The 14,021-nt window shown below is 44.9% G+C and overlaps 1 protein-coding gene across 1 annotated transcript in view; it reads left to right on the top strand.

Annotated features, from left to right (window-relative positions):
* Window positions 1-14,021, top strand: part of SPMIP3 (sperm microtubule inner protein 3) — a gene marked incomplete at both ends in the record, with an annotated part of 32,302 nt that overhangs the window by 15,517 nt on the left and 2,764 nt on the right. The window contains 1 exon segment of the mRNA XM_079941638.1: window positions 1,678-1,850. Coding sequence (XP_079797764.1) covers window positions 1,678-1,850 — 173 coding nt within the window.

Here is a 14,021-nt window from a genome sequence, read left to right as displayed (position 1 = left end):
TTTCTTCCATTTCTTTCATCAGTGTCTTATATCTACAGTATACAGGTCTTTCACCTCCTTGGTTAAATTTATTTCTGAGTACTTTGTTGTTTTGATGAAATTGAAAATGGGATTGTTTTCTTAATTTCTCTGCCAGATAATTCATTTTTAGTGTATAGAAGAAACACAATAGATATCTTTATATTAATTTTGTATCCTGCAAATTTACTGAATTTATTTATTAGTTCTAACAGCTATTTGATAACATTTTTAGGGTTTTTTATATATAAGATCATGTGATCTGCAAATAAATGCAGTTTTATTTCTTCCTTTCCTATTTGGATGCGTTTTATTTCTTTTTCTTGCCTAATTACTCTGGATAGGACTTTCAATACTATGTTGAATAAAAGTGGAGACAGTGGACATCCTTGTCTGGTTCCTGATCTTAGAGGAAATCATGTCATCATTGAGTATGATGTGCGCTGTGGGCTTGTCATATATGGCCTTTATTATGTTGGAGTATGTTCCCTCTATACCCAGTCTGTTGAAAGTTTTAATCAGAAATGGATGCTGAATTTTGTCAAATGTTTCTTGTGTATCTGTCAAAATGATAACATGAATTTTCTCTTTTATTCTGTTAATGTGGTGTATCACATTGATTGATTTGTGGATGTTGAACCATCCTTGTATCCCTGGAACAAACCCCACTTGATCATGTTGTATGAGCCTTTTAATGTTTTGTTGAATTCTGTTTGCTAATATTTTGTCGATTGAAACCATTTTTTGTATAACAGCTTTATTGAGATAATTCATACCATACAATTCATCCATTTAAAGTGTACAATTCAGTTGAAATCTTTCTTTAAATATAATATATTGTGGACTTTTTTTCCATTTCAAATATTATAATTCTACAGCATCACTTTAATGGTGGCATGGTATTTCTGTATATCTCTGTATCATTGTCTAAATAATTCCCTATCTTTTTCCACATGAAAGTTGTTTCCACTCCTTTTATTATCATAAAAATAGTTTGACAAGCATTCTTAGAGCTAAGTCTTTGTTGATATTCCTAAATTCTGGGTTTCTAGGACAAAATATATACACAGTTTAAAGGTTTAATACATATCACCAAAGTCTTCTCAAACAAGTTGCAAAGTGAATGTATATTCCCACAAGTATGTGAAGGTATTCCACCACTACATTTTGATTCTTCTTTACCTTTACCTTCGTAGGGTTCTCATCTGAGTGGAGGGTACAAGAAGGTTGTAACCAATTTCAGGTTCATCAAACACCGATATGCACCATAATGGTTAGTCTGGTCAAAAGAAAGCATTAGTTCCTTGAGGGAACCAAATATCTATAGAAAAGTTACATTGCAAAAGGGCATTGGGAAGATCTGGAGTATGGGAAGTAGCCATGCGTAGGCAGATCCAGAGGAAGTTTTGATGCAGGTCACCTTCTGTGACCTGTGATTGGGAAGGAGGAGGGATATTAAAGGGAAGAACAGGGGTCTGGAATCCTTGAACCATCTACCGATAATTTTGCTAGGGCTAGCCTTGGAGTTATGGAGTCTTGCCAATACTATCTTGGTAGTCTCCTGGCCACTTTTAGGGAATGGATTTCAGCTGATGAGAAAGTGGAATGCTTTTCTTCTACTGGATGGGTATTCAGCAAGCTGTTTTTATTTTCATTTAGACCTCTCATAGACTTGGAAATTCCATCTAAGAGAAAAAGTCAGTATCAGCCTCAATTAGACCAACAAACTCTCATTCAATACATTTGTTTTCGAAGACATTCAAAGCCTGCCAAGCCATGGTATAAAGAAACTACGTACCAAAGAGACTATTCTTTGCCATTTTACAAGATGGGTAAGCCAGATCAAGTGTTCTTACTCTCTGAGAGCAAAACCTTGCCTGGGCCACAGATAAGCATCTCCCATGGGCTTGCCATCTCAGAGAGTATGTCTGGGACCAGTCACGTTGTGGGGGAGGGGGATGCGTGTGTGTCTGGGTGCAGGAAGAAGGATTTAGAGAGCTGCCCCCAGACCGCTTCCTCCTTTTCTCCTCCCCTAGCTCCTTGTACAGGAGACTTTAAGACTGAAAATTCATAAATGTCCTTGGTAGGAAGCAAACTTGAGTCTGACCACTCCTCAGAGCACTTTATCACTTGACAAATTTGTTATTGTGCCTAAACATATTGTTAGAGGAATTTTTCCCCCTCATTCTCCTATTTTTAAATGGATTTCTGACAATTATTTGATAACTGGAGGTGTGTTTCAAAAATTCTAAATTCCCTATGTAGTATTTCTCCATGCTGCAGCCTATGTGAGAGTACTGAGGGGCCGAGGCCCCCCACAGATATGACCCCCTGGGGGGTACACATGGACATGACCTGAAACATTACCTGTATTTCTATAGTCACTGACACTTGGATTTTAGTCACGGAATGGATTCCTTTGTTGACAGACTTTCTAAATGAGTAAACCCCAATATTTCTGAGGCTCTGACAGTGTAGCAGGCACATATTTTGTTCTTCTAACAGCTCTCTGAGGTAAATGCTATTATTTCTTGGTCACTGTAAACAGTGACCAAGTTGCAGAGACAGTTAATTAACTAGCCCCAAATCACAGTACCTAGGAGAAGCAGAATTCAGCCCCAGGCCAAGCTCTGTGCTGGACCTTTAAGCTATATTGCCTCTGTCACAGCTGAGAATCACTTGTACTACTATTTATTCAACAGTTTTCTTTAAAGAAAGCCACTTTTTATCTTAAAATTAAAAATAAGAAAACTAGTAGAAGGATGGTGGGGAGGAATGGGAAGAATCTGCCCTCCTTCTTGTCTCTCCTGAGAAAAGAGCTGCAGCCTGGATGGGATGCCAGAGCAGGGCTGGGACTCAGGTCCTGAGGGGACAGAAAATGACAGCAATCAGAAAGAGTGGGAACCCAGCAGGACCAGGCAGATCTTGGGGAGTTGAGCCAGGCGTAGGGGTGGTAATGGATGAAGCTGCGATTGGGGCCAGAGATTGACTGGAGGAGTGTGGGATAAGGGCAAACCTGGCTTCTGGGGGGTGTGAGAGAATGTTGGAGCCTGAGAAGAGAGTGAGCTGAGGGAATGGGGAGGAGGGTGAGAGCTGAGATTAAGTCATTTGGAGGAGGGTGGTAGGAGTTAGGGTCCCACAGGCAGGGGACCTTAGGAGGCTTATGTTGTTGGTTTTTTGTCACATCTTTATTGGAGTATAATTGCTTTATAATGTTGTTAGTTTCTGCTGTATAACAAAGTGAATCAGCTATACGTATACATATATCCCCATATCCCCTCCCTCTTGTAGGAAGGTCATGTTAAAGGGAGCCAGCCGTGGGGTGGGGGGCACTGCCGGGGCTGAGGAGAGCTTGGAAAGAAGGGGTGGTCCGGAAGTGTTAGTGGGGCTCCTGTCCCTGTAGAACAGCCGAAGCAGTTTCTTGAGACTGAGTGTGAAATCTGTTTTCCTTTGTATGAGGGACTCTAGGTGGCCTCTAGTTTCCAAAGTGATAGTAAACACTTCTTTACAATTCCTCTGCTATGCGGAAGTCTTGTCAGGCAGACACAAAAGGTTTCTCCCTTGCTTATTTTAGAAGACAATTCCTAATTCTTTCCAAACCTACAAAACAAAGTTAACGTCTAGCAAAGCAAATACCTGGGCTAGGTGCCATGGGAGGAGGTAAAAGTCCAGACTATGAGCTCAGCATCAGGGAGCTCACAAGCTAATTGGGAAGATGAGGCAACAGTCAACCTACCAGAGAGTGATTACGTACCAAGTAGAGCAGCAGGAGTTCAAAGATGAGGTCACTGGGGCCTAGAAGAGCCAGGAAGGCAGCATGCACTAGTGGGGACTAAGGTCGGTCTTGACAGATGAGATGTGCATGGGAAAGAAGAAACAGGGCGACACACCAGAGGCAGCGGATGAGAAGAAGGTTGGGAGGTGTGTGAGGTCTGGGAGAGCAGCGGGGAATCCAGCTATGAGGACCTGGCTGACTGGGCAAGGCAGAACTAGGAAGTGGGAAGGAAAATGTGGACAGTCAGAGGAGCTGCAGGAGTCTGGAAGGTTGAATTTGGACAATCAGAGCCGTTGTAGGATCAGAGTCCAGGGAGAAACCCAGTCAGCTTCAGAGGATGTTAGTCTGTCAGGCTGCTTAGCATGGATGGGAGAAGACACAACTGGCAGGTGAGAAGAGCAGCTGCGAGGCCACGGCAGAACCGCGGGATGGAGTAGTGAGAGGCAGTGAACAGAATCCAGACCTTGGAGGGCTACAGGCCTGGCAGATTCTAGCTGCGTGCTGTTGGGCAAGACACTTGACTTTTCTGAACCTTTTTGTGTCTGTAAAATAGAGACTCAAGTCTACGTTTTAGGATACTTGCTAGAATTGAAAATATCTAATACCAAAACTGTGCTAAGTGATTTACTCATACATGTGTCACACTCAGGGTTGCAGTGAGTTGTATTGCCCCCATGAAGTAGGTATTGTTATTAACCTCATTTAGCAGAAGAGGAAACGGAGGCTTAGAGACTTAGAAACCTACTCAAGCAAGCAACTGGTAAGTCATCAGTCTAGGTCATGTCTGGAGATGTCACACTCCCAGACCTTGCTCTTAAAGTGAACTGAGGAAGTTTCATGGGAAATGGGAAGAAAACTCATGTGGCAAAGCATCAGGAGAGAGAAACGACAGTACTGGTAGAGAATTCACAGGAGAGAAATTAAAGCTAATCGCACAGCCTCCCACTTCTACTGCAAGACTGTTGGTGCCTCTGAGAGAAATAATGGTTTTAGGCAGAAGAAGTGTCAAGTTGGGATCTGTATACAATTGAAAATATGGTACTGGAAAGTGTAGGCTAGGCAACACGAGAAGACAGAATTGGCTAGTGCCCTATTTAGTGAGGTTTGAAGCCTGACTAATTCAAGAGAAAATTTATGTTGAAATATTCATTGCTCCATTCATTGACTCATTGATTGTGTGTATGTTAGTTATCCATTGTGCAGAAACAAATCATTCCAAAACTTAGTGACTTAAAACATCAGTGATGATGCTTTTTATCTCTCATGGTTTTGGTGGGTTAGGATTTGAGAACTGCTCGGGTGGGCAGTTCTGGCTTAGAGTCTTTCTCAAGGTAACATTCAGTGTCAGTGAGCGCTTCATCCTCTGAAGGCTCAGCTGGGGCTACAGCACCCACCCTCAAGGTGACTCACTCACATGGTTGTCAGGTGTGACTACTCACAGGGTTGTCACAGGCTGGCTGGGGACTGAGGCCTCAATGCTTTTCCAGGTGGGCCTTTCCAGGCTGAGCGTCCTGATGGCATGGCAGTTAGCTTCCCCTAGAATGAGTAATCTGAGATAAAGTTGGGAACTGCAATGCCTTTTATGGCTTAGGTTCAAAAGTCTTAGGTTCAAAAGTCACACAACACTCAGCCCTGAAGCAGTGTGGGAGGAAAGGACCCAAGGCACGGATACCAGGGGGTGAGAATCACTGGGGTCCATCTTGGAAGCTGGCAATCATAAGATGATTCAGTCATTGATTGAGCACCCAGTACAAACTAGACACTGTGCTGTCTGCTGGGGATACAGTGACCGGGATAGACAAGACATCTGCTTTCATGGAGCTGACATTCTGGTGGGGAATATGGAGCATAATGGAGTACTTCTTTTTTTTTTTTTTTTTTCAATTTTAGATTGTAGTAGTGCTATAAGGGAAGTAAACAGAGTGATGAGTGTAGCCAGGGGATGTTACTTTTAATAGTGCAGTCAGGGAAAACCCCTATGCAGTTTTTGCTGAGTCCTGCAAAATAAGAAAAATCATGTAAAGAGCATTTCAGGAAAAAGAAACAGTAAGTGCTGAAGCCTGAAAGCTGGAAAGGGCTTGGCATGTTTGAGGAACAGAAAGGAGGTCAGTGTAGTTTGGTGGGTAGTCAGTGAGGGTGAGAGTGGTAAGATGTTTGGATTCTATTCCAAGAACAATGGAAAGACTTGGAAGAATTTTGAACAGAGGAGTGGCATATCATTTGTATTTTAAAAAGATCAGTCTGCCTGCCATTAAGACACTGTTTGGAGAGGAACAAGAGGGAGGGTTTGCAGACCAGTGAGGAAACTGTTTAGTAGTTGAGACCAGAGGTGATGGTGGTTCAGACCAGCAGCGAAGACGAAAAGGGACAAATGGGTTCCAGAGATATTTTGGAGCTTACATCAGTTGAACTCACTGATAGATTTGATGTCAAGCACATTTTCATTCATTCATACATATTCCTTCAGTAACTAATTTGAGAGCCTAACTATATGCCAATCAGTGTGCAAGGTTTCATCAACACCATGTGAAGCAGAAATAGATACAAAGTTTCTACATTCAAGGAGCTTTGGTGGGGAACCAGCATAGAAATAAGCATAAAATTTCACCTGTCATAAATCCTATGAAGCAGAATTTATGTGGTGCTATAGGAGCATATAACAGGTCAGAGAAATGATAAGTTGAGAGCTGAAAGATGAGCTAAAAGTTAACTAGGCAAGGAACAGGGGAAGAGCTTCACAGAGAGTGCAGCATATGCAAAGGCACTGTGGTAAGAGCATGACATGTTTGAAGAACTAAAAAAAAAAATGAGTGTGGGGGCTTCCCTGGTGGCGCAGTGGTTGAGAGTCCGCCTGCTGGTGCAGGGGACGTGGGTTCGTGCCCTGGTCCGGGAAGATCCCACATGCTGCAGGGCGGCTAGGCCCGTGAGCCATGGCTGCTGAGCCTGCGCGTCCGGAGCCTGTGCTCGGTAATGGGAGAGGCCACAACAGTGAGAGGCCCACGTACCAAAAAAAAAAAAAAAAAGAGTTTTTTGGAGGCCAGAAGTCAAGAAGGATATGGCTAAAGAAATGGCAAGGTCAGAACAAGGAGGGCTTTACAGGCCATTTTCAGGTTTGGGGCTTCTAGCCTGAGATTAATGGGAAATGTTTGAAAAGTTTTAAAGAGGGTGGAGGTGACACGATTAAAATTGCATTTTGAAAAGATGACTCCAACTGTGAGGAAGAAAAAGGGGGCGGGATGGGGAGTAGAGTAGGGCAAAGATTGAATATAAAGGGTCAGGAGGCAATTGCAGTGGTTAGGCTGACAGTTTTTAACCTCAGCTACATCACTTCTAAAACTCCAGATACCCAGGATATACCCAATACCAATTAAGTCAGAATCTCCTGGTGGGAGGGAGAAGGTCCCAGGCATCAATAATTTATAAAACTTCCAGATAATTCCATTGTGCAGCCAAGTTAGGAACCAGTGCTATAGGAAACTGATGATGGGAGGCAGTGACACCGACCAGGGTTCTTGGCCTTCCCCAATCAGTAGAAATTGACTAGAGGCCAGACCAGAAATTCAGGCAAGGCTTTATTGGGGCTCCTGTGCCCACCGGCCACAGGAGGGACCAAAAACAAGTAACACATTCCCTTGCTGGTTCCCCAACGGGGTGCGCGAGCTAGTTCCTTATATGGGGTGAGGGTAGGGGTGTGTCCAGGGGGGCTGCAGGCGTGGCTTAGGTGTTTTTCCCACCCCTTTGGTGGTGGTGTGTGCAGGGGGCATGTCCAATACCCTGCTTTTGCTCTCGGCTCTTCAGAAGTGGCAGTTGGATTTTTTTTGGTCTCTTTGTATCTTGTTGTCCATAATTTGCCCCAACTGTGCCTGCACGCAGTCATTTTTAGTCCCTTATAGTCCCTTTGTATTTTGTTGCTTGGGGAGAAGTTCGTCCAGGTGCAAGCACTGCAGCAAAGAGTGCCAGGTTCCAGCTTGTCTCACTTCCCCCTGAGAGACTCTACACACTTATTCTTTTTTTTTTTAAATCAATTTATTTATTTTATTTTTGGCTGCACTGGGTCTTCGTCACTGGGCGCGGGCTTTCTCTAGCTGCAGTGAGCAGGGGCTACTCTTCACGGCAGTGGGCGGGCTTCTCATTGCGGTGGACTCTCTTGTTGCGGAACACAGGCTCTAGGCGGGACAGTCAGTAGTTGTGGCTCATGGGATCTAGAGCGCAGGCTCAGTAGTTGTGGCTCACGGGCTTAGTTGCTCCGCGGCATGTGGGATCTTCCCTGACCAGGGCTCAAACCCATGTCCCCTGCACTGGCAGGCGGATTCTTAACGACTGCGCCACCAGGGAAGCCCTACACCTTTATTCTTAAGGGGTAAGGGGCCGAAGTTCTCTTCTGAAATTTCTTCCTGCTGGACAGGGGCCGCAGACCCTAACCTACCCTAGAGGTGTATGAGTCCCTCACTGACTGTCCCAAGGACCTGTAGGGACCTGGGCCACTCTCTGCTGGAATGGTTTGAATTCCTTGAGTCATCATGAGACTTACTTCAAACTGTTGGAGCCTAGAAGACACAAATTTAACCAAAAGGTTAAACAAACCAGGGCTAAAAAGGAGGAGAACAACAATAGCCATTAAAGGGTTTAGAAAGGAAAGGAACCAGATTAACTTTGGGAGGGTTTCCTTAACTGTTGACCACACAGAGGAGGCTATGTCATCCCTGCCAAGAAGCCATTCTGTTTGGGTGTATACTTTGTTAACATCAGGGTTAAAGTTTAACATGTTGCTCTATTTTTAGAATGGAGGTTCTGGACCTGTTGGTCCCAGCTCTCCTTCTTGAACCACAAATTCTTAGTCACAGGTTTACAACAGCAGGGAAGACAACAGAGTAGTAGATAAAATATAGCATAAATCAGTATGACTGAAAAGAAAAGGGTTATGAGAAAATGAAAACCTCCTGCCAGAAAGTTTTTTATACCTTGTGGAATCCAAGAGAACAAACTAGATAAGCAGTTTTCAATTTCCCCGCCCATATTGAATAGCAAGAATTGGTGATTCATTGTCTGCTGAACCCAGGTGGCTTGTCGAATTTTCTCAATGTTGGTTTCTACCTGGGAAGAGGTGTTGACATATGTGCAAAACAAGAAGTATTGGCAATTGCACATACCCCTCTTTGTTCTGCCAATAGATGATCGAGGGCCAATAGATGATCGAGGGTCAAGTACCACCTTGGGCAGGGACTCTAGATCCCTCCCCAGATGGAGAGAATCATGTAGTCCTTTAATAATTTTCCACTGCTCAAAAAGGGATATGAGTAGTTTTTCACGTATGTGCCACCAGCCATCTGTTCTCTTAGTTCTCCCTTTGTCTCGTGCCCTGGTCTCCTTAGAAGTTGAGTATCTAGGTATAGCGTTAGAAGGGGTAAGGGATGGGATTAAAGCCATTTCTGTTCTGGGCATCAGGGCTGTTTCTATGCCTCCCAATCTGCCCTGTTGTTCCCTTGGGTAATTTGAGATTTTTCCTTTTGGTGCCCGCAGCAGTGAATGACTGCTACTAGTTTTGGTTTTGAGCCGCTTCTATGAGATGTAAAATCTTAGCTCCATATTTCACAGGGGAGTTTTTTGCATTTAAAGTCCTCTTCTTTCCAGATAGCTGCCTAGACATGTAAAACAAGGAAGGCATATTTTGAGTCTGTATATATGTTTATAATTTTTCCTTCCCCTAAGGTTAAGGATCAAGTTAGTTCTATTACCTCAGCCCTCTGGGCTGAGGTGTTAGGTGGCAAAGGTTTTGCTTCTGTAATGCTATAAACACTCACAATAGCATACCCTGTCCTACTGACTCCCTCTTTAATGAAACTACTGCCATCAGTAAATCATGCTTTCTCAGGGTTTTCTATGGCCTGGATTGTTAAATCAGGCCTACAGGCATAAACCAGGTCCAGGGTCTTAAGGCAGGAATGTGTTAGTTCTGGGCTTTCTGCGTAGCTTTCTGTGTAGCCGGGTTGAGGGTGTGGCAACTTTTGAGAGTTAGCTCTGGGGAGTCAAGGAGTAAAGCCTGGTATTTAGTAAGGTGGCCTCCAGTTAGCCAATGGTGGCCTTTAATCTCCAGTATCCCTTGTACTTGATGAGGGGTCTGGACTTCCAGCGGCTGTCCAAAGGTAAGCTTGCTAGCTTCTTCCACTAATAAAGCAGTGGCAGCTACCACCCAGAGGCAGCCAGGCCAACCTTGGGCGATGGAATCTAGTTGTTTGGAAACATAGCCTCTAGGCTGAGGGGCTTCTCCTAGCTTTTGTACAAGGAGCCCCCAGAGCTGTCCCCTGCTTTCCAGCTATGTACAAGGTAAATGGCTTTTTTGAATTAGGGAGACCCAGAGCAGGATCTCTGGTGAGGGCCTGTTTGATATTATTAAAAACCTTTTCTTGTTTCCCCCGTCCAAAGTAATGGTTCTGTATCTGGGCCTTTAGTGGCTTCATATAGAGGCTTAGCCATTAGTCCAAATCCTGGGATCCAAATTCTGCAAAATCCTGCCATGCCTAAGGGAGTACAAAGATTTTTTTTTTGTCTTTGCAGCACTTAGGCCTAATATAGCTTGTTTTCTATCTGGAGATAACTGTTTACTTCCAGGGTTTATAATATATCCCAGATATTTAACTTGTTGTTGTTTTGAAATTTGTGCCTTTTTCTGGGATATCCTGTAACCCCAGGCCCCAAGGAAATTAAGGACTTCTGTGGTATTCTGATCTGAGGCCTCCATGGTGTGGCTGCGTATTAATATATCATCCACATACTGTAGAATAGCTTCTTTTAGGTGTATTTCCCTTAGTTCTTTTCCTAGGGCCTGGGTGAACAATTGTGGACTGTCCCCAAACCCCTGAGGCAATACTGTCCAGGTATATTGTTGCATTTGGCCCAAGTGAGGGTTGAAGGCAAACAGATCCTGTAATGAGGGATGAACTGGGATGCAAAAGCAGGCATCCTTGAGGTCAAGCACAGTAAACCATTTGGCATCTCCAGGTTTCTGGACTATATATTGTAAGGACTGTCTACAAGGGGATGTATAGGGACCACTGCATCGTTTACTGCTCTAAGGTCTTGTTCCATTCAATATTCCCCATCTGGCTTAACAACTGGCAGAATAGGGGTTTTGCATGGAGGCTGACAGGGCAGTGAGAGGCCATGTTTTAAGAATTTATTTATGAGGGTCGCAAACCCTTTTTTGCTTCCAACTTTATGTGATAGTACTTTCTCTTGTTAGGATGAGCGACTTCTGGCTTAAGGCTAATTTTTATAGGTTGGGCATTTATAGCCTTCCCAGGGATTCCTTTGTCCCAAACTGCAGGGTTTAGTGTAGAATATGGCTGGGAATTAGACCCCTGTTCTTCCAGCTGATTTGTCTTAGAGCCAAGAAAAGGGGCTGCTGGGGGTCTCCTAATTGTAATATGGCTCCAAGGGAGGCCAGAAGGTCTCTCCCCTGTAGTGGGGTAGGACACTCAAGCCCAACTGAAAAGCTGCGGGAGATCAAATGCTGTTCACATTGGCAAGTGAGAGGCCCAGTAAAGTAATGGGTGTGAGGCTTTCTGTCAACACCAGTCACTGTACAGCTTTTAGAGGAGAGAAGTCCAGTGTGAGAGATCAGGACAGAGTAAGTGGCTCCCGTGTCAATTAAAAAATTGATTTTCTTACCTGCCATGTTAAGGACCACCAAGGCTCCTCAAAGGAGATAGACATCTTGTGAAGGGGAGCTGCCAGAACCCCCGGGCCACCTCAGTCATCCAGCATGGCCGTATTGGGAGTGGGAGTCCCCGCTTCGCCTTTGGGATAGGAGAAAGTCTCACTTCCAATGACCTGTTTGTTTACAGACTGCGCATGGACCAGGGGCCTTTTTTTTTTTGGCACTCCTGGGCCCAGTGGTCAGTTGACTTACATTTGAAGTGTTCCCCCTTGCGGGATGGATGGTTAAACTTCCTTGGCCCCTTTAGGTTGCCTTGAGGTTACATGGCATGACAGACAGCAACAGCTATCAGTTTAGCATGAGCCCTGGCCTGCCTGTTTTCACCTTGGGTTCTCTCTTCTTCCTCAGCTTGATCTCGATTATTAAGTACCCCAAAGGCCACCTCTAGGAGTTGGGGCCTAGGGGTTTGTGGGCCTAATTGTAGCTTCTGGAGTTTCCGCCTAATATCAGGAGCATACTGGCTGATAAAACGTTGTCCCAGCAGGGATTGACCCTTGGGAATGGACAGCTCAATATTAGTAAATTTTCTAAAAGCCTCCATAAGCCGTCCCTGAAAGAGGGCTGGATTTTCTTTTTCTTCTTGGGTCACTCTTTTAACCTTTTCATAGTTAATTGGCTTTTTTTTTTTTTTTAATTTATTTATTTTTGGCTGTGTTGGGTCTTCGTTTCTGTGCGAGGGCTTTCTCCAGTTGTGGCGAGCGGGGGCCACTCTTCATCGCGGTGCGTGGCCCTCTCACTGTTGCAGCCTCTCCCGTTGCGGAGCACAGGCTCCAGACGCGCAAGCTCAGTAGTTGTGGCTCACGGGCTTAGTCTCCACGGCACGTGGGATCTTCCCAGACCAGGGCTCGAACCCGTGTCTCCTGCATTGGCAGGCAGACTGCCAACCACTGCGCCACTAGGGAAGCCCTTAACTGGCTTTTTGATATACTTTCTCATCCCTTCTAATACCCATTGGATCATGTGATTTCTGGCTTCTGTTCACTCCCAGGAATTATCATTCTAATGGGGCTCCTGATTTGGGAATGTATCTCCTCCCATAACAAAAAGTTCGTGTTGGTCCCCGGCAAGCTGGTCAGTGCGCCCCTGGGCTGCTGCCCAAATTCTCTGTTTCGCCTCAGGGGTACAGCAAGTAGATAGGACTATCTGGACATCCTTCCAAGTTAAATCAAAGGCCAGAGTTAGGGCCTGAAACCCTTCAGCAAACCTTGACTAGGGTCTTCAGAAAATCAGCCAGTCTCTGTTTGCATTGGGCTAAGTCAGTTAAAGAGAAGGGCACATGTATTCTGATTGTCCCTTCACCTTTTGCCACTTCCCTAAGAGAGCATATTTTTCCTGATCCTGGGTGCTAGGAAGCTCCACTGTGAGTTACCTCAGAGGGACTAGTCTCTCCTTTCTGGGGTAATGGAGCGTATAAAGGGACATAGGGAGGTGGAGTTTGGGATTTGCCAGAGGGATCTGGAGAAGTAGGTGCCTCTGGGGAAGTAGGTGGCTCTGGAGAAGCAGTGGAGACTTGGTTTCCCCCCTGAGAACTGGGGAAGATTAGAAGGGGATCATCTAAAATGTTGGGAGTGTTTTCTGATTCCCCAGGCTTTTGATTACAGGAGCCACATAGAGCAGGGGTTTTGGTAAAGGACCATGAAGGCTCGAACATAGGGAACCTCAGTTCATTTTTCCATCTTGCAACAGTAAAGATCCAATTGCAAGATGATATTGTAATTTAGAGACCCATTTTCAGGCCATTTTTATCCATCCCCACAACTTATATAAAGGCCAGGCAGTGTTACAGTAAAGTAAGTTTCCCCCTTTTTAGCCCATCTAGTTTTTAAAATTTCCAGTTTTTAAGAATACATTCCAGAGGTGTTTCTTCCAGCTTAGAAGAGGGTCCTTCCATGTTGAGTAACCTGCAACCAAGAAAGAGCACTCCTAGATATGAAGTCTGGTGTCCTGGAGACATTTTACCAGGAGGCCTTTGTCAGAAGGGGGTTGGAGTGTCTTCCAAATTCCCTTCTTACCTAATGGGATTTTGAGCGTCCTCTACTTTCCCATCAATTCCTAACCAGACATCTCTGGTCGACCCTGTCCCTCATGCAAGGGCTCAGTGCCAGCACGTTGCCAGGGCTCTCCTTGAGGGGGATCTGTTATCTATAAATCTTATGTCTTATAACAAGTTTCCCTAGGTTGGGGTGTATTCCTCAAGAATGAGCTTCTATAAAGCCTAGGATGTGGGCTGCTTGGAAGTGGCCAGCCCAATAGGTAGTCTGTAACAAGGTCTGGGCTGCCAAGGCCTGGAGTGAAGGGGGTCCTAGAGGTGCAAAAAGGAACTCCTGGAGGAATTGGAGTTGGGCGTAATGAAAAATGCCACAGGAGTCAGGACCTGAGGGCCTAGAGGTGGGAGTATTCCCATAGGGGATTTCTGGACATACAGTAAGGCGAGAGACTAGACAGCAGCAGAACCCAAAACCCTTTCCCCTACCTGTTTGGTGGTTACGATAAAACTGGGGAGAGCCTGAT

The sequence above is a fragment of the Stenella coeruleoalba genome, assembly GCF_951394435.1.
Source record: "Stenella coeruleoalba genome assembly, chromosome: 1".
Lineage (NCBI taxonomy): Eukaryota > Metazoa > Chordata > Mammalia > Artiodactyla > Delphinidae > Stenella > Stenella coeruleoalba.
The sequence above is the reverse complement of the archived record's forward strand: the minus strand, read 5'-3'. Positions and strand labels throughout refer to the sequence as shown.